General features: G+C 43.6%; 1 protein-coding gene across 1 annotated transcript in view; it reads left to right on the top strand.

Annotated features, from left to right (window-relative positions):
* Window positions 1-24,566, top strand: part of LOC132406765 (mediator of RNA polymerase II transcription subunit 12-like protein) — a 689,991-nt gene that overhangs the window by 119,559 nt on the left and 545,866 nt on the right. The window contains exons 7-8 of the mRNA XM_059992729.1: window positions 10,079-10,189; window positions 12,694-12,966. Coding sequence (XP_059848712.1) covers window positions 10,079-10,189; window positions 12,694-12,966 — 384 coding nt within the window. The remainder of the gene's footprint in view (window positions 1-10,078; window positions 10,190-12,693; window positions 12,967-24,566) is intronic.

The following is a 24,566-nucleotide window of genomic DNA, read 5'->3' as shown; positions in this document are numbered from 1 at the left end:
AGGAAAAGTTGGGGTGAGAGGTGAATCAGAATGGGGAATGGAAAAATAGAGAAGTGGGGGAAATTATTGGAAGTCTGAAATAGAAGCAAAGTCCAAGCTGCTAAAGACCCCATAAAGTACCTCAGAAACGACTGTCATACTTTGGTACACTCGAGCTACAAGGTATCATTAGCACACGTTCTGTCCTGAGGTGTACCACCACTGACAGCTATGAGAAGACTTGTAGCTTCTCAACCAAGAGGAACCAGGACTGATTTGAGAATGACTGAGGAACTGATGAATCACAAGGACCTCAGTTCCCTGGAATTTTGTAGGCTCTAGAAGAGAAAGGTCCTGCAGAGCTGCCCATGATTGAAAGAACAGATGGTGGACGGTGAGAGCACATGAAATTCAGCAACTTTTTGACAATGACAATGTTGGCAGGACCATCACTGAGGTCAAAGCACGTACTTTCCAAATATCCCCACTAAAGCCCTAAACGTAGTGGTGAGGATCTTCAGCCATGAATCCACATTCTCATTGTGTATATACAGGCAGAGGAATACACTCTCAGATGCCACTGTAAATCAGCCAATCATATGGAAGCAACTCAATGCATAAAAGCATGCATTCATGGTCAGGAGGTTCAGTTGTTGTTCAGACCAAACATCAGACTAGGGGGGGAAATGTGATCTAAGTGACTTTGAGTGTGGAATGATTGTTGGTGTCAGATCGGGTGGTTTGAGTATTTCAGAAACTGCTAATCTTCTGGGATTGTGACACACAATATTTTCTAGAGTTTGGAGAGAATGGCGTGAAAAATGAAACAAAACATCCGGTGAGTGGCAATTCTGTAGGTGAAAACGCCTTGTTAGTGATGGAGGTCAGAGGAGAATGGCCAGACTGGTTCAAGTTGACAGGAAGGTGACAGTAACTCAAATAACCATGTGTTGCAATAGTGATATGCAGAAGAGCATCTCTGAACATACAACACATTGAACCTTGAAGTGGATGGACTACATCAGCAGAAGATCAGAGACATGCAGTCAGAAGCCATTTTTTTAGGTACATGAGGCACTTTATAAAGTAGCCACTGAGTGTATGCAGGGAATTTAAGTGATCCTACAGCTGACTACTCCTATCCTGGGTCTACCTCGGGGAAAGTCCGTTTCTTCATGGTGGCCAGAGCCATGTTCCCCACTTGTAGTATTGATTTTGTCCATCTAGTTAGCGCAGTGGGCAGGATCTTTACTGCGTAGCGACTCCCGGAGAAATGGTGGGAGCAGTTCCAGATACTATACTTCGCTTTCTATCTGCATTTTAATTCCATTCATCGGGAAGACAATGCATCGTTCTCCTTCCTTAGATTTCAAAGACTGCCCGTGCAGTCCTTGTTTAAAATCCCATCTCTATGCCAGTGCCCCTGGCACAGGTTCCGATGGCTCTGGAGGGCAAGTCATTGGATATATTTAAAGTGGGGATTGATAGGTTCTTGATTAGAAAGAGCATCAAGGGTTATGGGGTAAAGGCAGGAGAATGGGGTTGAGAGGGATAATAAATCAGCCATGATGGAATGCTGGAGTAGACTCGATAGGTCGAATGGCCTGATTCTCCTACTATCCCTCAAAGACTTATGGAGTCTCCTTAGGTTACAGCATTAATGTGCTCCTATAATATTTTGTACTCAAGTTTTGAGATGAGACTTGGACCTTGAAGTTTAGGGCTCAGAGATGGTGTATTACCCTTTGAATGGCAATGAAAAATGATCACACTGTTACCTTTCTGCTGTCACAGAGTGCCTGTTGCCAAAAACTGTCTCCCTCCACCAATGGTGCCAAAAATCGAAGTTACACTTTTGGCTTTTTATGCAGGTTTTTTTTTTCCCTCACTAGTGCTGGGGAATTTTTCCCGGCAATGTGAATGGTGTAGATTAAATTTCAGCAGGAGCCCTTGTCACATGAGAGCAGATTCTGCAGCGTAAAAGGGGATGTCATTGGAAATTCACAGCTGTCAAGTAAATGGGGCTTAACGGAGGAGTGTTGGCTTCACTTCCCCTTTTCAGAACTGATCCGTTAACAAAGAATTATTATTAACGCCCAATCTGTTTCTCTTTTTCGGTTGGGTTTACTTTTGCCAAGATATATTTGTTTGAACAGTACTTTGTGGAGTTGTTGTGATGGTGGTGGAGTGATTCATTGGATAGATTCTGAATTGCAAGCTCTATTCTCAAGGAAAAGCCCTCAGCTCTTTCATTGGTTCTCACTTTCCTGCATTACATATGGTTCCTTCAATGATGCGTGTTGTAAAATACTCTATTTTTACATCTTGTCCTGCACCATCTGACCTTCTTAAACACAAACATTGATGATATAAAATAAGCCCAGTGGAATTTGAAAGTAATATTGATTTTATTTTTGTATTTATGTTGAGCTTCAGGATGTTAGTGGCACGTGCATCAAAGTTTGCATAAGAAACTGATGAAGTGTCCTGACCAGAAACTATAATTGTTTGTTGCCCTCCATAGGTAAGACCGTAAGATATAGGAGCAGAAGTAAGCCAATCGGCCCATTGAGTCTGCTCCATCATAGCTGATTATCCCTCCCAACCCCATTCTCCCTGTAACCTTTCACACCTTACTAAACAAGAACTTATCAACCTCCACTTTAAATATACCCAATGACATTGCCTCCACAGCTGTCTGAGGCAATGAATTCCACAGATTCATAAGTCCCTGGCTAAATAAATCCCTCCTTATTTCAGTTCTAAATTGACATCCCTCTATTCTGAGGCTGTACCCTCTGCTTCTAGACTCCCCCACCATAGGAAACATCCTCTCTACCTCCACTCGATCTATAGATGCTGCCTGACCTGCTGAGTTTCTCCAGTGTTTTTGTGTGTGTGTGTGTAGTTTCCAGATCTCCAGCATCTATAGTCTCCATTCTGTCTGCTTCAGAAACTTGTCTGTTTTACATTGAGTATTGAAATGGGTTGGTTTGTAATATTATGCAGGTATAGATTCAATTTCCATAGATTTTAAAGGTTCCTGGATTACAACCACAATCCCTCATTGTTCTCACTTGAATAAGTAAAATTTTTAAATTTGCCTCTGAGCCAACAAACAGGGAGAAAAAAACCTTTTTCAATCCATCCACCCCTCTATGCAACCCTTGGCTATGAGTCAACCGAAGACACAATGTGACCATGCCAGCATTAAACGTGGCCTAATTCTGCTTTAGAGGTTTCGTCAATAATATTCTTGCTTTGTGAAGTGAAAATCAGGGAATTAACGGACAACCCCTTTGCATGATGAGCCATGCAGAACGTCTACATGTTTAAAAAGCCCAAGGAATGGTCACTGGTTCCCTGGAGTTTTGAAAGTTTTATTCCTCTGAGGGGCTGTCAGCCTGAAGCATTAACCCTTTCTTCCTCTATTTGATGCCTGGCTTACTGAATACTTTCTGCTTAAATCCAGTTATATTCACTGATAGACATTTTGATGTGCACAAAATTACTGTTGGTATTAAATTGTGCTATTCCAACAGAATGCATGCATTTCAACTCTAATTATGGACTGAAGTCTGACAGTCTATTTGTGGGGTAATGTGGATGGGACTATTAACATGACAGAATTTGCGCAATCAGGTATATTTGCCTTAAAGTCTGGCTTCACATCTTGCTCTTAATCATTCCAGTTTCTTTGTAGGTTTTGCATCCCAGAAACTGCCTCACTCTTAAGGAAAATAATGATGAACTTTCAATACTCTTGTCAGCTCCATCCACATCCAAAGCTCCATGCTATGGGTATGGAGAATGGCTGGAAAGGTGCATTGACTCCCCAGTATCAGGTTTGCTATTCCTGACATATGATGTGAAATGTGTTGTATCAGCAGCACAGTGCAATACATAGCAAAACTATAAATGACAGTAAGAAATATATGTTTATATGGACCAGCTGGTGGCGTAGTGGCATCAGCACTGGACTTCGAGGCAGATGGTCCTGAGTTTGAATCCAGCTAGGTCCGTATCTCGCCACAAAAGCCCTATGGCCAACTACACTATCCATATGGTCACCATGAGACAATGAAGACTCGGCAGCACTCAACAACAACATATCTACAGTGGTGCTAGAAAATTTGTGAACCCTGTAGAATTTTCTCTATTTAATGTGACCTAAAATGTAATCAGATCTTCATGTAAGCCCTAAAACTAGGTAAAGAGAACCTGATTACATAAATAACACCAAAAAGCATTATTCTTGTTCATTTATTTATTGAGAAAAAATATCCAATATTACATGTATTTGTTGGAAAAATTATGTGAACCTCTAGGGTAATGCCTTCTACAAAAGCTATTTGGAGTCAGGTATTCCAGTCAATGAGATGAGATTGGAGGTGTGGGTTGTAGATGTGTCCTGCCCTAGCTTGCTTTTCTTAAGAAACAACTTTCAGAGGACCTTAGAAGAGGAATTGTAGAGATGCATCTAGCTGGAAAAGGCTACGCAAGCATTTCTAAAGACCTGACTGTTCATCAGTCCATAGTAAGAGAAATTGTCTACAAATGGAGGAAACTCAGTACTATTGCTACTCTCCCCAGGAATACTCTCCCTGCAGAGAGCACAATGTGTAATGCTGAAGGAAGTGAAAAAGAACCCAAGGGTACAGCAAAAGATGTGCAGCGATCTCTAGAACTTGCTAAAGTCTCTGTTCATGTGTCCATTTTAAGAAAAAGACTGAACAAGAATGGGGTTCATGGAAGATCACCACAGTAGAAACCAGTGCTCTCCAAACAAAAACATTGCTGTACTTCTCAAGTTCGCAAAAAAAAAACATCTGGATGCTCTACAACTCTTCTGGGACAATGCCCTGTGGACAGATGAGACAGAAGTTGAACTTATAATACACATTGCTGTATTTAGAGGGAAAAGGGCACTGCACAACAACACCAAAACCACATCCCAGCTGTGAAGTACGGTGGAAGGAGCATCATAATTTGGGGCTGCTTTGCTGCCTCGGGGCCTGGACAGCTTACAATTGTTGAGGGAACAATGAATTCAACATTGTATCAAGACATTTTATAGGAGAATGTTAGGGTAGCAGTCTGTCACTTGAAGCTTAATAGAAGTTGAATCATGCAACGAGAGTAAATCAACAACAGAATGGCTTTTAAAAAAAGAAAGTTCGTGGTTTGTTGTGACGAGACAAAGTCCTGACTTTAATCTTATAGAAATGTAGAAAGACCTGAAACAAGCAGTCCACCAACATCCCAGAGTTGAAGCAGTTCAGCAACATCTCAGAATTGAAGCAGTTTTGTAAGGAGGAATGGCCTAAAATTCCTCCTAGCCAATGTGATCAATAGTTGCCAGAAATAAAAACACCCAATGCTGGCAGAACTCAGTAGGCCAGACAGCATCTATGGGAGGAGGTAGTGACGACGTAGTGCCGAAACCCAACTTCATCCCTCCCCCCACCCCCCCCCTCGACCATCCCATGTTATTTCACTCCAGATGAAGGGTTTCGGCCCGAAACGTTGTCACTACCTCCTCCCATAGATGCTGTCTGGCCTGCTGAATTCTGCAGCATTTGTGTTTTTATTTATTTATTTCCAGCATCTGCAGATTCACTCGAGTTACCAGAAATATTTGGTTGAAGTTATTGCTGTACAAGGAGGTCACACCAGTTGTTGAAAGCAAAGGTTCTCATACATTTTTCAACAAATACATGTAGTATAGGATCATTTTTCTCAATAAATAAATGAACAAGTGTAATGGTTTTGAATTATTTATTTAACTGAGTTCTCTGTATCTAGTTTTAAGATTTACCTGAAGATCTGATCACATTTTAGGTCATATTTATGCAGATATAGAGAAAATTCTATAGGGTTCACAAACTTTATAGTGTCACTGTATGTGCGGCTTGATGGTAGAGAAAGGACTGAAAGAGCCGAGTTACCTGAAGACCACATATCAAATGTACAGGACAGCTACAAATACCTGAGGATCCTGCACGTGCATGGAAGCCATGATGAGGACAAGGAAGGTTGCAACATACAAGTACCTCAAAAGAATGAGGCAGGTCCTAAGAAGCCAGCTGAATGGGAAGAACAAGATAGGAACCATCAACAAATTCACCTACCAGTCATCAGATACCCAGCCACAATAGTCTGCTGGCCAATGAATGAACTGGAAGCTGCTGACATCAAGACCTGGAACTACTAACAATACATCCATGATTCCATCCAAAGTTCAACATTGAGCAACAGTACACCCACGGAATGAAGGAGGACAGAGACTTGGAATAGTCAAGGCCACAGTCCTGCAAGAAATGTGAAACGTGCACAAGTATGTGAGGAAGATGCCCCCTAAGGGCAACCTGCTAGGAGAATACCTCAGAGTGCAGGCAGGGGATATGGAAATGGAAGTGGGTGAAGCAGAGCCAGAGGACCAGAGGCCATGGCAGGACAAGCCAGTGCACGGGATGTACCATCACCAGATATCAGAGGTGGCTGAGATAAGAAAGTCCTACCAATGGCTGGAAAAGGCAGGGCTGAGGGACAGCACAGAGACACTGCTCATTGCTGCACATGAACAGAACCTGAGCACAAGAACAGTAGAAGCAGGGGTCACACCAGATAAAACCTAAGATGCAGACTGTGCAAGAAATCCATTGATACGATCCAGCTTATAGTAGTAGGGTGCAAGATGCAGACAGGGACGGCAAACACTGAACGGCACAACTAAGCTACAGGAATTGTGTGCAGGAACATTTGTGCTTTGTGGATTGGATATTCCTAAGTCCAAATGGGAAACAGCCAAGAACATAGTGGAGAATGACTGAGCTAAAAACCCGTGTGACTTCCAAATACAGACTGTTAAGTAGGTACTGGCCAACCAACCAGACATAGTAATACTGGAGAAGGAACAGAAGAAAGCCATAGTAATAGAAATGGCAATCCCGAATGACAGCAACATCAGGAAGAAAGAATATGAGAAGCTGGAGAAATACCAGGGCTTGAAAGAGCAGATAAGAAAGGATGTGGAAAGTTAAAGCCAGAGTAATCCTGGTGTTGATGGAAGCACTTGGAGCTGTGACACCTGGACTGGGAGAGTGGCTCCAACAAATCCCAGGAACAACGCCTGAGATCTCGGTCCAGAAGAGTGTGCTACGAGGAACAGCAAGGATACTGCGCCAAACCCTCAAGCTCCCAGGCCTCTTGTAGAGGACCTGAGATTGAAGGAAAAATATACAATCACACCACCCATAAGGGGTGGGGAAAAATATAGTGCAAAAAGTAAGGAGGTAGTGTTCATGTGTTGGTTCATTGCCCATTCAGAGGATCTAATAAGATCCTATTGCATCCGCCTCCACCACCGCCACTGGCAGCCCATTCCACACACTCACCACTCTCTGTGTAAAATAAAAACTTAGCTCTCACATCTCTGTACTCCTGACATCTCCTCTGTACCTACTTCCAAGCACCTTAAAACAGTGCCCTCTAGTGTTGGCCATTTCAAATAGCCTCTGACTATCCACATGATCAATGCCTCTCATCATCTTATACACCTCTATCAGGTCACCTCTCGTCCTCAGTCGCTCCAGGAGAAATGGTTGAGTACAGTCAACCTATTCTCATAAGCCGTGCTCCTCAATCTAGGCAACATCCTTGCACCCTTTCTATAGTTTCCACATCCTTCTTGTAGTGAGGCAACCAGAACTGAGCACAGTACTCCAACTGGGGTCTGACCAGGGTCCTATATAGCTGTAACATTACCTCTCGGCTCTTGAACTCAATCCACGCAGAAATAATAAATTAGTAAATAATGCTGAGAATATGAGTTGTTGAGAACTTGAAAGTGAGTCAATTGGTTGTGGAGTCAGCTCAGAGTTGAGGTGAATTAAGTTATTCATTCTGGTTCAGGAGTATGCTGGTTGAAAGATAATAACTGTACCTGAACTTGGTGGATGGGATCTAACGTCCCTGTACCTCCTTTATGATGGCAACAGTGAGAAAAGAGCATAGTTTAGATGGTAGGGTCCTTGATACCACTTCCTTGTGTTAGGGCTCAATTGTGGGGAGGGCTTTTTGTGTGTTGAGCTGAGTGTATTAACTACTTTTATAGGATTTTCCTTTCATGGGCATTGGTGTTTCCATTCCAGGCCATGATGCAGCCAGTCAGGATAATCTCCACTGTGCATCTATAGAAGTTTTTTGAAGTTTTAGTAGACGTGCTGAACCTGCGCAAACTTTCTAAGAAAGTAAAGGCATTGCTGTGCCTTCTTTGTAGTGGCACTTGCGTGCCGGTCCCCAGACGTATCTTCTAAATAATAACGCCATTCACATAATATTACAAAATAAATAGTGCAAAAAATGGAATAACGAGTGTTCATTCAGGAAATCTGATGGCGGGGGGGAAGAAGCTGTTTCTGACACACTGAATGTGGGTCTTCAGGCTTCTGTGCACCCTCCAGGATGATAATGAGAAGAAGGCGTGTCTCAGATGGTGACTGTCCTTGATGATCAATGCTGCCTTCTTGAGGCTTGTGTATGTGATGGAGCTGAAGTTTTCTACAACACTCTGCAGTTTCTGTTGATCGTGTGCACTGGACAATGCACATCAAGCTGAGATGCAACTAGTCAGAATGGTCTCCTCATGTACCTATAGAAATTTACGAGAATCTTTGATGACATATTAAGTCTCCTGCAACTAATGAAGTAGAGCCACCAGTGTACCTTCTTCATGACTACTTCAATGTGTTGGGCCCAAGTTGCATCCTTTGAGAGGCTGACACCATGGAGCATGAAGCTAGTCACCCTTTCCACTGCTGAATCCCTCAATGTGTTTTCTGCCAACTTCACATTCCTGAAGTTCACTATAATTTCCTTGGAGCTGATATCATTGAGTGTGAAGTAGTTGTTGTATTTCCTATTCTGCCACCGTTCTGTGATTTTTCTTTGGTAACTTGGGTCAGGTAATCTCGCTGCTGAATGGCCCATGTTGCAAGAGCAAACACTCCATAGGAAAAGCATCTATTCAAATAGTTCTGATGCAGAGATTCAACCTGAAATGCTGACATTTCCTTGGCCCACCTCCATGCCCACATATGCTGCTTGACCTGCTGGACTTTTCCAGTACATTATTTGTGTCTCCAAATTCCAGCATCTACACTATCTGGTCCCATCAGTTCATATAGCCCTTAGAGTAGAATTGAAGCAAAATACTGCTGCAGCTGTAAATCTGAAATAAACAGAATGCCGGAAATATGCAACAGGTCAGGCAGCATCTACAAAAAGACAAACCTGATTAGTCCTTTGGATGGATAGCATTTTACTTTAAGACCTGTGTAATTTTAGCACCTTATGGATAACTAACATTGTTAAAGTTGGAGTGGCACAGTAGCATAGCAGTTGGCGCAGTGTTTTACAGTTCCAGTGACCTGGGTTCAATTCCTGCCATTGCCTGTAAGGAGTTTGTATGTTCTCCCTGTTACTGCTTGGGTCTCCTCTGGGTCCTCCAGTTCCCCCCCCCCAACATTCCAAAGGTGTACCAGTTAGTAGGTTAATTGGCCATTGTATATTGCCCCATGATTAGGCTAGGATTAAGTTGGGGGTTACGGGGCAGCAGGGTTTGAAGGGCTAGAAGGGTTTATTCTGTGCTGTATGCCAGTAAATAACTAATAAATAAAGGCACTCTCCGAGGGCTCCAGTTTCCTCCCACATTCCAAAGACATAAGGGTTAATGTTAGTTAGTTGTTGGCACCAGGCTGCCCCCAGCATGTCCTTGGATACAGATGACCCATTTCAGTGAATGTTCTGACGTACATTTGACAGCTAAAGCTAATCTTGATAAATGTCACTTTTATGCAAGGTTTAATTTTGATAATTGTCATAATTTCTACAGTATTATTTACTCTCTTTCCCCTTGTGCTTGCATCACGAGAGAAAGCTGGCCATCTTCCATCCCTATTCTCACTGCTGCTACGAGTGCAAATATTCTGTGAAGGACGTTTATTGAATTGTTGGGATCTTAAGTTGCTTGCTTGAAAAATGACCACAACTGATCAAAGGTGAGCCCATTTTAATTTGCAGCCCTGTTTTGTTGCAGGATGGTATGTTGGAAAGACATGAATACTTGACCTGGATCCTGGAGGTGTTGGAGAAAGTCAAACCAGCAGACGATGAGCTTCTTAAGCTGCTGTTGCCTCTTATGCTGCAGGTAAACAAGGATTCCCTTGATGAACCTATTCCTTTGGTAAGGAAGCAGAATGAATAATGCTGGTGTTCTTGGCACCAGTTTATTTACAAAGCTCCATTGAACTCTGATTAGGATAATTTGTCACTCTACATTCCAACATCTACACTCTCTTGTGTCTTCAGTTCAAGTAGCCCTTGGGAGTAGAATTGAAGCAAATTTTCTGCTTGATATACAGCAATATGGCAGTGTTAAGTTTAATTTTTACACAGCAGATGTAGATATATAGAGGCAATAGCTAGACCAAATGATTGAGGCCAGAGCATTAGATGCATTTAAGAAGTATACATTCAGGTGTATTGATGACAGGAGTTTAAAGAGCTATGGGCTAACTGGTAGGAAATTGGATTAAGATTATAAAACCAGAAGACAATTATTTTACAGCCCATTATGCCGCTGGCGTTTAGGGCAGCAGTGAAGGTCCTCCATCTCTGGTGGTGTTCAGGCTTCCTTCATCGTATCAATAGCTTCCTCTCGGTTGTCACTACTGTCATTCATACAAGGCCTGGGTAGACACTCAGGAATGCCATTGCTCTCAGATGTAGAAGAATTCTTCATTGCTGTTTCCATAACAATTTTGTTTAACCATTCAGGGTTGTTAGATCTGAGCTAAACACTTGAATCTGGAGGACTGGTGGAACACCCTTAGTATGACCTCTGCCATTTGACCTGTTTGGCATGGGTAACCCAGACAAGGGCCAAAGCATGATGATCTGGCTCTAGCCACCATAGTTCTCCGGGTCACTGAGGTACGCAAGCCTCCAAACACAACAAGTTTGTAGTCCTCTTGCAGGAAGACCATATGACACAGGAGCAGCATTAGGCATTGTGCCTGCTCTGCCATCCCATCATGTCTGATATATTATCCCTCTCAAACCCAGTCTTCTGCCTTCTCCCCGTAACCTTTGGTGCCCGTACTATTCAGGAACCCATCAACCGCCACCTTAAATATATCCAATGATTTGGCCCCCACAGCCGTCCATTGCAATGAATTCCACAGATTTACCACCCTCTGGTTAAAGAAATTCCTCCTCATCTCCATTTTAAAGGGATGTCCTTGTATTCTGAAGTTGTTCCCTCTGAACTGAGACTCCTAGATTACGTTGACCGAACATTTTGGTCGGCTTGGATGGCATGGTAGCTAACACTTCACGGTGCCAGCAATTGGAAGATTAGGGTTCAGTTCCCGCCGCTGTCTGTGCGTTTTCACCGTGCCCGCGTGTGTTTCCTGCGGGTACTCCAGTTTCCTCCCGCATTCCAAAAAGGTGTACGAGTTACGGTGAGTAAGATGTAGGCATGCTATGTTAGTCCTGGAAAAACGCCTGCAGCACATCACAAATGATGCATTTCACTGTATGTTTTCATGTATGTGTCACAAATAAAGCTGATCATTAAAATCGTTAATCTTCGGCACGTGTGGACTGAAGAGCCTTTTCAGAATCAAAATCAGGTTTATTATCACAGACACATAGGTTGTGAAATTTGTTTTGTGGCAACAAAAGTAGTGTAGAGAGGAATAGTGAGATAGTGTTCATGGACTGTTCAGAAATCTGATGGCTGAGGGGAAGAAACTGTTTCTAAAAACATTGAGGTTGGGTCTTCAGGCTCCTGTATCTCCTTCATCATCATAGTAATGAGAAGGGGGCTTCTCCTGAACTGCTGGTGGTCCTTAATGGAGGGTGCCACTTTCTTGGGGCACTGCCACTTGAAGATGCCTTTGACGGTGGGGATGTTGTGCCCATGATGGAGCTGACTCAACTCTATGGCTCTGTAATGCCATATTTGGCCCTGGAAGAAGGTAGAATAATGCAGAAAGATTGGCCACTGTAACTTTAAAAGGAAGGTTTTAATGTGAAGTCTGTATAAGGCACTGGTGAGGGTTCACTTGGAGTATTGTGAATAGGTTTGTGCCCCTTATTTAAGCAAGGATGTGCTGATGTTGGAGAGGGTTCAGAGGCGATTCAAGAGAATGATCCCAGGAATGAAAGGGTTATCATTTGAGCAGGCTCTGGGCCTGCACTCACTGGAATTTAGAAGAATGAAGGGTGATCTCATTGAAACCCACCAAGTGTTGAAAGTCCTAGATAGAGTGGATAGGAAGAGGATGCTTCCTTTGGAGGGGGTCTCTAGGACCAGAGGACCAAGTCTCAAAACAGAGTGATGTCCATTTAAAATGGAGATAAGAAAGAATTTCTTTATCCATGGGCTGGCGAATCTGGTGGAATTCTTCGCCACGGGTAGCCATGGAGGCCAGACTGTTGGTGGAGGTTGATAGGTTCTTGATTTCTCAGGGCAAGAAAAGTTATGGGGAGAAGGCAGGAGAATGACGTTGAGAGAGAAATGGATCAGCCATGATGAAATGCTGGAGCCGACTCAATGGGCCAAGTGGCCCAATTCTGCTCCTATGTCTTATGGTCTTTACAAAATGTGATCTAGCACTGACTAACTGATTTCTCCCTTCCTTTCAGTATTCAGAAGAGTTTGTCCAATCGGCCTACTTGTCCCGTCGCCTTGCTTATTTCTGTGCCAGAAGGCTTTCTGCACTGTTGAGCGAAAGCTCTTCAAACCTTGTTCCTGCACATTCGCCTCATGTGATTATTGGACCAAGTAACCCTGCACTGGCAGCCCCCAGTCCTGCTACTCCCACTGCCGTCATGAGCCCAGTGCAGCCGGCCCTCCCTGATTTCCATTCGTGCCCACAGCATCGTCCTTTAGTTTACGGTCTCAGTTGCATGTTGCAGGTGAGTGCCTCCTCGAAACATGGTCTCAGCATTTGTAACTCTGAGGTTTCTGCAGCTCTGTGACATTACCAGCTGTGAGATTAATTGCTATGTGGCAGCAATACATTGCAAGAGATAATAGTAAAAAGTGTGAATTACAGTAAGTGTGTATCGTTAAGTTAACTGCGTTCTTTCCCACTGGCAGAGGGAAAGAAGCTCTTCCTGAATCACTGAGTGTGTGCCTTCAGGGTTCTGTACCTCCTTCCTAATGGTAGCACTGAGAAGAGGGCATGTCCTGGGAGATGGGGGTCCTTAATGATGGATGCTGCCTTTTTGAGGCATTGCTCCTTGAAGATGTCCTGGATACTACAGAGGCTAGAGCCCATGATGGAGCTAATATCTTGTGAAGCCATGAAGATGGAAAATGGCAGGAAGATGTCAACAGATAGGTTGTTAAACTGAAATGTTACCACAGCTTCTCTCTCCATAGATGCTGCTTTACCTGTTGAGTATTTAGAGCAGGGTTGCCAACCTATTTATGCCATGGACCCCACTGTTAATCAGGGGTCTGTGGACTCCAGGTTGGGGTCCCTTGATTTAGGGCATTTTCTGCTTTATTTTAGGTTACTAGCATTTGTAATTTTTTGCTTTTTATGGTTAAATTTTAGTTTTATTACATAGTGTCTAACAGTATTATAAAACGTAATCTAATTAATTTAATATTAAATTATAACATTAAATATGATGCAACCTTATGCTGGAATATGACATGCTGTGATAAACATATTTTGTATATGTTAAATATCAGTAACAGATGAAGAAAGGTTTTGGCTCAAAATGTCAACTGTTCATTCCCCTCCGTAGATACTGCCTAATTTCCTGAGTTCTTCCACCATTTTGTGTGCGCTGTTGTAGATTTACGGCATCGGAGTCAGGTTTATTTTCACTGACATATGTCGTGAAGTTTGTTGTTTTGTGGCAGTAGTGCAGTGCCATGTGTAAACTGTGTTATAAATTACAATATAAAAATATATATAGTGCAAAAAGAGAGCAGCAATTGTGAGACAGTGTTCATGGTCTGGTCAGAGATCTGATGGTGGAAGGAAAGTAGCTGTTCTTGAGATATTGAGTGTGCCTCCTGCCTGAAGATACGAATGAGGAAAGGGCATTTGCAGCAACTCTCGAGTTCAAATGGCTATATTGGTTTACAGAAAGCAGCTCCACTTGCTTATAGGGGATCTTTCTTTCAGGTAGGGTAATATTTTCAACAAAGTTTATGTTGAAAGTGCACATGTGAGAGATTGAAGTTTAAGGAGAATCATAGTCATAGAAAAGTACAGCACTGAAACAGGCTCTTCGGCCCCTCTAGTTTGTGCCGAACCATTTAAACTGCTTACTCACTTTGACCTGCACCACTTCCCCTGTCACATGCACCACTTCCCCTGGCAGCTCATTCCACACACTCAGCACCCTCTGCATAAAAAAATTTTCCCTCATGTTCCCCTTAAACTTTTCACATTTCATCCTTTACCCATGACCTTTGTTTGTAGTTCCACCCAACCTCAGTGGAAAAAGCCTGTCCTAGAGGTTTTTGGGAAATTCAAGGAAATATCTGATTTTCTGTTCTGGTAACAATAATTGATGATATACATTATGTACTTGTGGAGAGAGAACTTGAGAAGAATTAACAGGGCCTCAAATCAATCGCACACTGAGAGACACAAGTTGTGTGTCAGTTAGACTAGGCATTATTTCCCTAGCAAGTACCAGAGACATGAGATTTTGCAGATGCTGGAAATCTTGATCAGCCCACACAAAATGCTGGAGGAACTCAGCAAATCAGGCGGCGCCAAGGGGAAAATGAACAGTCGATGTTTCAGGTTGAGAACCTCTATCATTGAAAGGCCTAGACAGAGTGGATGTGGAGAGGAGGTTTCCTAAGTGGGGAGTCTAGAACCAGAGGGTACTGCCTCAGAATAGGAGGACACCCCTTTAGGGCCGAAATGAGGAATTTCTTTAGTCAGAGGGTGGTGAATCTGTGGAATTCATTGCTACAGACAGCTGTGGAGGCCAAATTATTGGGTATATTTAAGGTGGAGGTTGATTACTTGCGATGTTGACAGTGAAACCCCTTTTTGAAACTAGTAAGGAGATGTTTTTGAGCATTCTCCTGTGTTCATTCTCAGAGTAATGGATCTTTTTCATTGTTGGCCGATTGCAAAGCTCACGAGTAGGCCTCCGTAAGATCCATTCCCTGAACAGACCAACGACAGTGAGGGTAGGGTGTGGAGTGGGTGTTGGGGAGGGAGTGACAACATGGGAGATGGGTTCATATCAAGTATGATTGTGTAAGAGTCCCTCAGATTGCTTCCATTTCAGATCTGTGACTCCTGAAGTGGGTGAGGACTCCTTTGTGTGATCTACTGACTCCCATCACAAGTTACCGGATGCTTGGTGGGCAATACATTCCTTCTGCTATTTTTATTTAGTTTCCATATCACAAAAAGCTTGAAAACTTCTGAACACTCTTCCAAGAATTTTCTTGGCTCAGAGAAGATGTTGGATTTTATGAGGATATTTCAAGAATGTTATTGTAATGCTATCTTTGTTTCGTTGGTGATCTCTTTCTGAGCTCCAAGTTGAGTAATTGCTTTGTTAGTCTAGTGTCGGGCATGTGGTTGATGTGCCTCACTCACAGGATCTGGTCCAGCGTTGGGTTTGTTTGTCCGAAATTGGATTGCCTTTTCTGCCAATGGATGGAGGATGTGGTGGAGAACGCTAGTGTGTCCTTTGAAGGAGATTCGAAAACTTCCACCCTCTCCAGTGTAGCAAGTGCTCATATCCTTCTTATTCTCTCCTTCCCTTAAACATCCCTTCCCCTGACCTGTCACTGCATATAAGTTCTCCTCTCCTCCTCCTGTTCCAGGCAATTGCAGATCACTTCTGAAGAGAGAGAAGTGCACAAAACACTTGTAATTGAGCCGCTTACACTGGCAATCCTACTCAAGAGGCTCTTAAGCTGTCATTGTCAATCAAAATGTAATGCAGAAGACATCTGTCAGGTTGTGCTTTATAACTGACTCATGATAGCCCTCATCTTGGACTTAATGCAGGCTTCAAATCTAGAAACAGTTCCCTCTTCACTTTGTGAGAAGGCTCTTGCTCAGGAGGTGTAATCCAATACAAAATAGCAATATAGCTGATTTGACATTACTTTTGTGACCACAAACATATTAACAGGCCCATGGCATTTGGATGACATTCATTGTGTTCTCCCACGTAATGAGGACAGGAGAGAGAGATCTATCATCTTCTCTGTGATAATGGATGTGGATGGAAAATACTTAATTGCAGGAAATAAAGTCATAATGTACTGCTGCACAGAAACAGGCCCTTCAGCCCATCTAGTCCATACTTGGCCCCATCGACTTCACCTGGATTGTATCCCTCTGTGATGGAGCTTGCTCTGTAAACGCACTCCCTACACGTGCACATTCACACACACAGACATTGCCTTGTCTTTCTGCTGTCGATATGCTGAGTGTATGCACTTCAATGTTCTTCCCCAGTATATTGGGTCCTAAACTGAGCTGATGTGCTTGGGTTGGCTTTGTGGCACCTTTCCCACCTTACATGGCAGAATATCCCATTTCTTTAGTAATAGGGATGTGTAAATGTGTATATATTGTTTGTATACTGTATTTAATATGATTGAAACTACATTATGGGGTGCATAATATTCTAATTTAAGTGTAGTCTTAAGTTAATTTTGAGGGTAATTAAAGGTAGTATGTCCTCATGCTGAATAAAACGGACTCTTCGCTCTTGGGTGTGAGGGGGGAGAGAGATCAGGGCTGCCAGGAGTTCACAATGGGCAAAATATGGAGCTGTTACTGTGCTAGATACCATTTTGTAAATATTGCCAGTTTTGGTTATTTTTTGTAAAGTTTGTTTTTTTGACACACCGAATAAACACCCATGAACTGAAGTGTTGAGTGACTACAGCTGTTTTTCCTTTGGTCATGACTCATGTATGATGGTAGTGGTGGGATGGCCAAGTGCAAATGGGTGCGTTTAACTCGGAGAAGAGTGGGTTTGAGGAAACCCCCTGTGGGTAATAATGAAGTAGAGTGGCATAACCTCTGAACCCTGCCTGGAAAATATGTTCAGACTCTTTTTTTGTCTGCCCAGGAGAGGAGAAGTGATGCTTTTAGGAAAGAACTCCAAAGTCCTTGGAAGGATCTCAAAATGCCTGTCAATCAACAAGGTTATTGGGAGCTATCTCGTCAGGTTCGAGAGAGCGGACTGGAAATGGCATTGACCAGAGGAAGAGTGAGACTGCCAGCTGGTGCACCAACTGACAGGTCTTGAAGCCTACACTGCAATGGATGAAGAGAGGTCAACAATTACCCTGACCTGAAGGAGGCGCTGCTGGCTAAATTTGATATCTTGGCAGAAACCGATCACGAAAGCTTCCATTCCAGTACTCTACCACCAGGGGAGTCACCCATTGAGACGTACCATCACTCAAGGGGGTCTCTACCGGCAGTGAATTCAACCAGAGCAGAAATCCAAGAAGAGGACAATGTGGAGGAAGGTTCTTCCTCCAGACACGAGAACATGAGCTCATAAGTACGAGCTCCCAGATCGACTCACTTGCCCTGCAGTTCTCCAGTGCCCACAAGGGGCGCCATCACAACCATTTCCCCAAAGTAACAGGGCCTCTAACCCTCCAATTTTTACGGGTAATTTTTACGGAATTAGGTAGTGGGAGAAACGAGGGCAAAGAACCTCTGGTAGTTTTTTTTTAATAAAACTTTTATTTGCTACCAGTGTCAGGTCATAAGTCCTCTGTGCATCCTCTCAAGAAGCCCAAATTGTCAGGCGTGTGTAATGTATCAAGAGAGAGAGAAGGTGATGATGCTAATGACTGTAATGATTGTGATTGTGGTAATGGGAAGAAACAGAATGTGAGGAGAAAGAGCCCGTGTTTATAATAGTCAAAATTAATGGAAAAACTGTTAAAGTTTTGTTAGATATTTAGCTCAATATCAATTATTAAGAAAAGTCTCGCCCGTGCCATCAGTGTTGGCGATGGTTAACTGTGCAATGTATCCATGGTGAATGGGAGTCTGAGCCGCTGGCAGAACTCACTTTTGAGCTGGATGACCGCAGATACTTGGTGAAAGTGGGGTTGTTGGAGTAACTATGATTTTGGGGAGAGAATTGCCTGTGTTACATGGGTTACTGAGGAAGGGAAATAACAGAATTCCATCTGTTAATCCAGGGGTAGAGAGTGCTGTTTCTTATTTTGTCATGCTTCATGCTAAAACCAAAGCAACTGGCCGGGCTACAACTTGGAAGCTAGTCTGTGAGAGGGAAGAACCAAAAGGCTTGGGAAGTTATGCCATCAGGTGATGCTGTGAGAAATGTGCCAGCTCTCCTGCCTCTGTTGACAATTGTACAGCCGACGATTCGGAAGGGGTTGTGGAGCTTGGTAAGGTTGGCGAGCCAGTGGAGCTGCAGACTTTCCACAGCTGTTCCAGCCAACACCAAGGCTGACAGAGGTCTAAAACTTTCCACCTGACCTGGGTTCAGTGCACCAACACTGCCGTAGAGGGCCAGAGCGAGTTGGTGGGGCCCTGAAGGATGCGATTTGGACCATGCTGGAGCTGGGAGTCATCAAGCCTTCAAATAGTGAGAGGAAAAGTCCTATTGTGATCATTTCTAAGAGGGATGGCACCCTGAAGGTAGGCATTGATTTCTGAAAATTGAATGCCATTTCTTTATTTGATGCCTATCCTATGCCCCATATTGATGACCTCTGCAAAAGGATTCTATGTGCAAACTACATTATTACACTGAACCTTTGCAAAGGCTACAGACAGGTTCCCCGGATGACTAATTAAACCCTCCCCCCCCCCCCCCCCCCCGCACACCCCTGAATCTGTTTCAATTCACCCTGCTGCCCTTTGGTCTTGATGCATCAGCAACCTTTGAGGTGCCCCAAGGCTGTGAAGACTGCAGTGCATCCTACCTAGATGATATGGTTGTCTACAACTAGATGTGGTCAGAGCACCTGGACCATCTTCACAGTCTCGCTCAGAATTCACAAAAATGTGACTGGGCAAAAAGGGAAACCGGATACCTTGGCTAACAGCTGGGGTGTGGAGAGGTTCAAGCACCAGTGGACGCCGTCCTCGACCTCACACTAAGAAGGAAATGAAGTTCTTCCTGGGTCTGGTAGGATGGTATTGCAGGTTCATTTCCCAATTCCCCATTCTGGCCACACCTCTGACTAATCGTACTGCAAAGCTTGTAAGCAACCCGATGATGTAGAGAAGTAAGTACCGTATGAAAATGCTCTGCAAGCCTGAAAGCTCACCAGTCCTTCAGAGACCAGACTTTGACAACCTGCTCCTTGTCCGGGGGGGATGCCTCAGGATTAGGCACTGGAGCAGTACCGGTACAGGGAGAACCTGGACGAGAACCACCTGTCCTTTACCCTGAGCCAAAAACTCCTCCCAAGGGAGACCAGGCATTCCACCATTGAAAAGCATTGTCTGGCCTTTAAGCCGGCCGTTGGCAGCCCCTGGTGTTGTCTGCCTGGCAGGGACTTTGACCTTTATCCAGACCACAGAGCGTTGACATGGATTCAGGCGGTGAAGGACTGCGATGCTGGAGTGAGACAGCAGCAGCTGGAGCTCCAACCCTTCAAGCTCTGTGTCCGCCGTAAAGCAGGGGAAGGAGCTGCTGCTGCAGACTACCCGTCTTGGCTGCCGAACGCTGTTGCCGCAGGAGAGGAGGGTGGTAATGTGACAGAGAACACTCGGTAAATGCACTCCTTACACACGTGCATTTGCGCGCGCGTGCGCGCGCACACACACACACACACACACACACACAAATCTCTTGTCATTCTGAGTGTAAACATTTTATTATCTTACCTTGATTTATGCTCAGAATGGGTTTTGCACTGAGCTGATGCACTCAAGTTGGCTTTCTGGGGCCTTTCCTGCCATGCATGGTGGAATGTTCCATTTCTTTGGTAATGGAGATGTATAAACGTGTATATGTTGTTTGCATTCTGTGTTTAAGATAGGTCCTTCTGTTTATTTTGTAATATGATTATGGGATGCATCATATTCTGATTGATATGTAATTTTGAGTTAACTTTGTGGGTTATTGAAGATAACCTGGTGCCTAATAAGCAGGGGTCTTTGCTCTCAGGGAGAGAGACATAGTGGGCTGCCAGGAGTTCATACTGGACAAGGTATGGAGCTATTTTTGTGTTTTTTTGGTAGATATCTTTCTGTAAATTTTGGCAGATTTCACAATTTTTACTAGTTTTTTGTAGGTTTGATTTTTTGACACACACCTAATAAACATCCTTGCACTCAAGTGCTAAGCAACTCCAGCCATTTTCCCTTTGGTCATAACCCGCATACATTACCTATATCCTCAATACCCCTCCCATCCATGTACTTACCCAAATTTCTCCTAAGTGTTAAAATTTCACTCTCATTCACCACTTCCTCTGGCAGCTCGTTCCACTGCCTCACCACCCACTGACTGAAGAAGTTCCTCGTCATGTTCCCTTCAAACATTTCACATTTCACCCTTAACCCATGACCTCTAGTTCTAGTCTCATCCAACCCCGGTGGGGGGAAAGGAAACCTGCTTGCATTTACTCTATCCAAACCACATCATTTTGTATACCTCTATCAGATCTCTCCTCGTAATCCTATGCTTCAGAAAATAAAGTCCTAACCTGCTCAGCCTTTTCCTGTTAGTCAGATTCTCAAATCCTGGCAACACCCTTGTAAATTTTCTCTGTAGTCTTCCAATCTTTCCTGTAGGTAGGTGACCAGAACAATAATCTGTATTTGTGGCAATATTAATAGGAAAGGCATTATGAAGGGTCGACTGTATTCTTTTCCATGGATGCTGCCTGACCCGCTGAGTTTCTCCAGCATTTTGTGTGTGTTGCTTACACTACCCAAAGTTTGTGCAGTGGTCTACAAGGTGGCTGGAGTTCTGAACTTGTTGATTGAACAGACTGTGGTATTGTTGTTCCGAGTCTCCTATTCCAGAAACTTGAGCACAGCAGTGAGACTGACACAGATTAGGAGTTTGTGGGAAGTTGGCCTCTTTGCAGATTTCTGGACATGTACCACAATGAGTGATCTGACTGGTTGCGTCACTGCTTGGTATGGAGGCTCCAATGCGCAGGATAGAAATAGACTGTAGCGAGTTTTAAACTGAGCCAGCTCCATCATGGGCACAAGCTTCCTCACTATCGAGGACACCTTCAAAAGGTGATGCCTCAAAAAGGCAGCATCTGTCATTAAATCCCCTCACCATCTGGGAGATGCCAGCTTCTCATTACTACGAGCAGGGCAGAAGGGCAGGAACCTGAGGACTCAACTTTTTAGAAACATCTATGTCCCCTCTGCCATTTGATTAGAGCGGTTCACAAACCCAAGAACATTGCTTCGCTATTCCTTCTTCACCATTAATTTTTATATTTTTATTGTAACAGAGTATTTTTAAAGTATTGCACTGTACTATAGACACAAAATAAATTTCAGCCTAAGACCATAAGATATCACAGAATTGGACCATTCGGCCCATTGAATGGCTCCTCTATTCCTTCATGGCTGATGTATGCATGTATTTATTTATGTATTCATTGGCATACACCGTGGAATAAGCCCTTCGAGCAATGTCACCTAACAATCCCACAATTTAATTGTGGTCTAATCACGGGAAAATTTACAATGACCAATTAACCTACCAACTGATATGTCTTAGAGGAAACCGGAGCACCCAGAGGAAACCCACGGGGTCATGGGGAGAACATACAAGCTCCTTAGAGGCAGCAGTGGGAATTGAACCTGGGTTGTCTGTACTGTAAAACGTTGTGCTAACCACTACACTACCGAGCCCATCAATCAACTCTTCAAATCTGTCCAAGTCTTTCTGCAGACTTCCTGCTTCCTCAACACTACCTGCCCCTCCACCTATCTTCATATTGTCTGCAAACTTACAACAAAGCCATCGTCCAAATCGCTGACATAAAATGTGAAACAAATCGGTCCCAATATGCACCCCTGTAGACCACTAATCTCAGGCAGACAACCAGAAAATCCCCTTTATCCCCACTCTTTGTCTCCTGCCGATGTTCTACCCGTACCTGTATCATTCCTGTAATATCATAGGTTATCTTATTAAGCAGCCTTATGTGTGGCATCTTGCCAAAGGCTTTCTGAAAATCCAATTGAACAATGTCTCCAAGTCTCCTTTGTCTCTCCTGCTTGTTATTTCTTCAAAGAATTCCAACAAATTTGTCAGGCAAGATTTCCCCTTAAGGAAACCATGCTGACTATAGTCTAATTTGTCGTGTCCCTGCAAGTACTCTAAAACCTCATCCTCGACAATGGTCTCCAACATCTGCCTGACCACTGAAGTCAGGATAACGGGCCTATAATTTCCTTTCTCCTTTCACCCTCACTTCTTAAACAGTGGAGTGACATTTGTAACTTTCCACTCTTCCCACTCTGAAATGGAAACATTTCAGAATCTCTGCGGAGTCGGGGAAACAAAAATGCACACAACGCAAACTCTAAATTAAACACTGACTGCCTGTCAGTCCTTTCCACTTTTTGCCTTCTCCCTCTTTTTGCTCTCCTCTTGCTGCTACCATCAGGAAGGAGGTACAGCAGCTTGGATCCTACACCAGTGGGTTCAGGAACAGTTATCACCCTTCAACCGTCAGGCTCCTGAATGGGTGTGGGTAACATCACTCACCTCAACATTGAATTGATCACTCAATATATCCTGTGGACTCCATTTCAAGGACTCTACAGCTCATATTTTCAGTTTTTTTGTTTATCAATATGATTTTTTTTTGTACTTGCAGAATTTGTCCTTCACACACTGGCAGCTTTGTGTGTAGTTTTTTATTGATTCGATTGTGTTTTTGTTTTACTGTGAATGCTGACAAAGAAATGAATCTCAGGGTGGTATACAGAGACATATACCTATTCAATAATAAAATTACTTTAAACTATGAATTTCGAAATGTGTGGCATCCAAGTCAGGTGGGGCCTTTTTCTAGTTTATGTCAATAATTTTCTTCAATGACAGTTTGACATGGCTGGCGCTGGACTAGGTGTGATCTGGTATGGGTTTAAAAAATGTGCCAGTTTAACTGTTCACTGCTCTTGTGATTTCCAAATGTGCTTTATTAAGATCTTTATTGTAAAAGGTGGTGGAGATGCATTCTTCTGCCTACCCATTGCCAAGCAGGCAGATGGGTAGACATGGACACAATGCTGGCATACAATTTACATAGAAACACAGAAAACCTACAGCACAATACAGTCCCTTTGGCCCACAAAGCTGTGCGGAACAGGTCCTTACACTAAAAATTACCTCGGGTTACTCATAGCCCTCTATTTTTCTGAGCTCCATGTACCTATCCAGGAGTCTCTTAAAAGACCCTATTGTATCCACCTCCACCAGCATCGCCGGCAGCCCATTCCATGCACTCACCACTCTCTGCTTAAAAAAGACCTACCCTTGACGTCTCCTCTGTACCTCCTTCCAAGCACCTTAACGCCGTGCCCTCTAGTGTTGGCCAATTCAGCCCTGGGAAAAAGCCTCTGTCTATCCGCATGTTCAATATCTCTCATAATCTTATACACCTCTATCAAGTCACCTCTCATCCTCCGTTGCTCCAAGGAGAAAAGGTCAAGTTCACTCAACCTATTCTCATAGGGCATGCCCTCCAGTCCAGGCAACTTCCTTGTAAATCTCCTCTGCACCCTTTCTATGGCTTCCATATCCTCCCTGTAGTGAGGCGACCAGAACTGAGCACAGTACTCCAAGTGGGGTCTGACCAGGGTCCTGTATAGCTGTAACATCTCATCTCCTAAACTCAATCCCATGATTAATGAAGGCCAATGCACCGTATGCCTTCTTAACTACAGAGTCAGCCTGTGCAGCAGCTTTGAGTGCCCTATGGACTTGGACCCCAAGATCTGTCAGATCCTCCACACTGCCAAGAGTCATATTTGACCTACCAAAATGAACCACCTCACACTTATCTGGGTTGAATTCCATCTGCCACTTCTCAGCCCAGTTTTGCATCTTATCAATGTCCTGCTGTAACCTCTGAAAATCCTCCACACTATTCACAACACCCCCCCCCCAACCCTTGTGTCGTCATCAGCAAATTTACTAACCCATCCTAAAGAGTAGGGATTCCAGAACAGATCCCTGAGGCAAATCACTGGTCACTAACCTCTATGCAGAATATGACCCATCTAAAACCCTTCTGTGGGCAAGCCAATTCTGGATCCACAAAGCAATGTCCCCTTGGATCCCATGCTTCCTTACTTTCTCAATAAGCCTTGCATGGGGTACCTTGTCAAATGCCTTGCTGAAATCCATATACATTACGTCTACTGCTCTACCTCCATCAATATGTTTAGGCACATCCTCAAAAAATTCAATCAGGCTCGTAAAGCACGGCCTGCCTTTGACAAAGCCTTGCTGACTATTCCTAATCATATTATACCTCTCCTAATGTTCATAAATCCTGCCTCTCAGGATCT

Source organism: Hypanus sabinus, chromosome 2, assembly GCF_030144855.1.
Source record: "Hypanus sabinus isolate sHypSab1 chromosome 2, sHypSab1.hap1, whole genome shotgun sequence".
In the NCBI taxonomy this organism is placed as follows: domain Eukaryota; kingdom Metazoa; phylum Chordata; class Chondrichthyes; order Myliobatiformes; family Dasyatidae; genus Hypanus; species Hypanus sabinus.
This window is presented reverse-complemented; position numbering and strand designations above follow the sequence as displayed.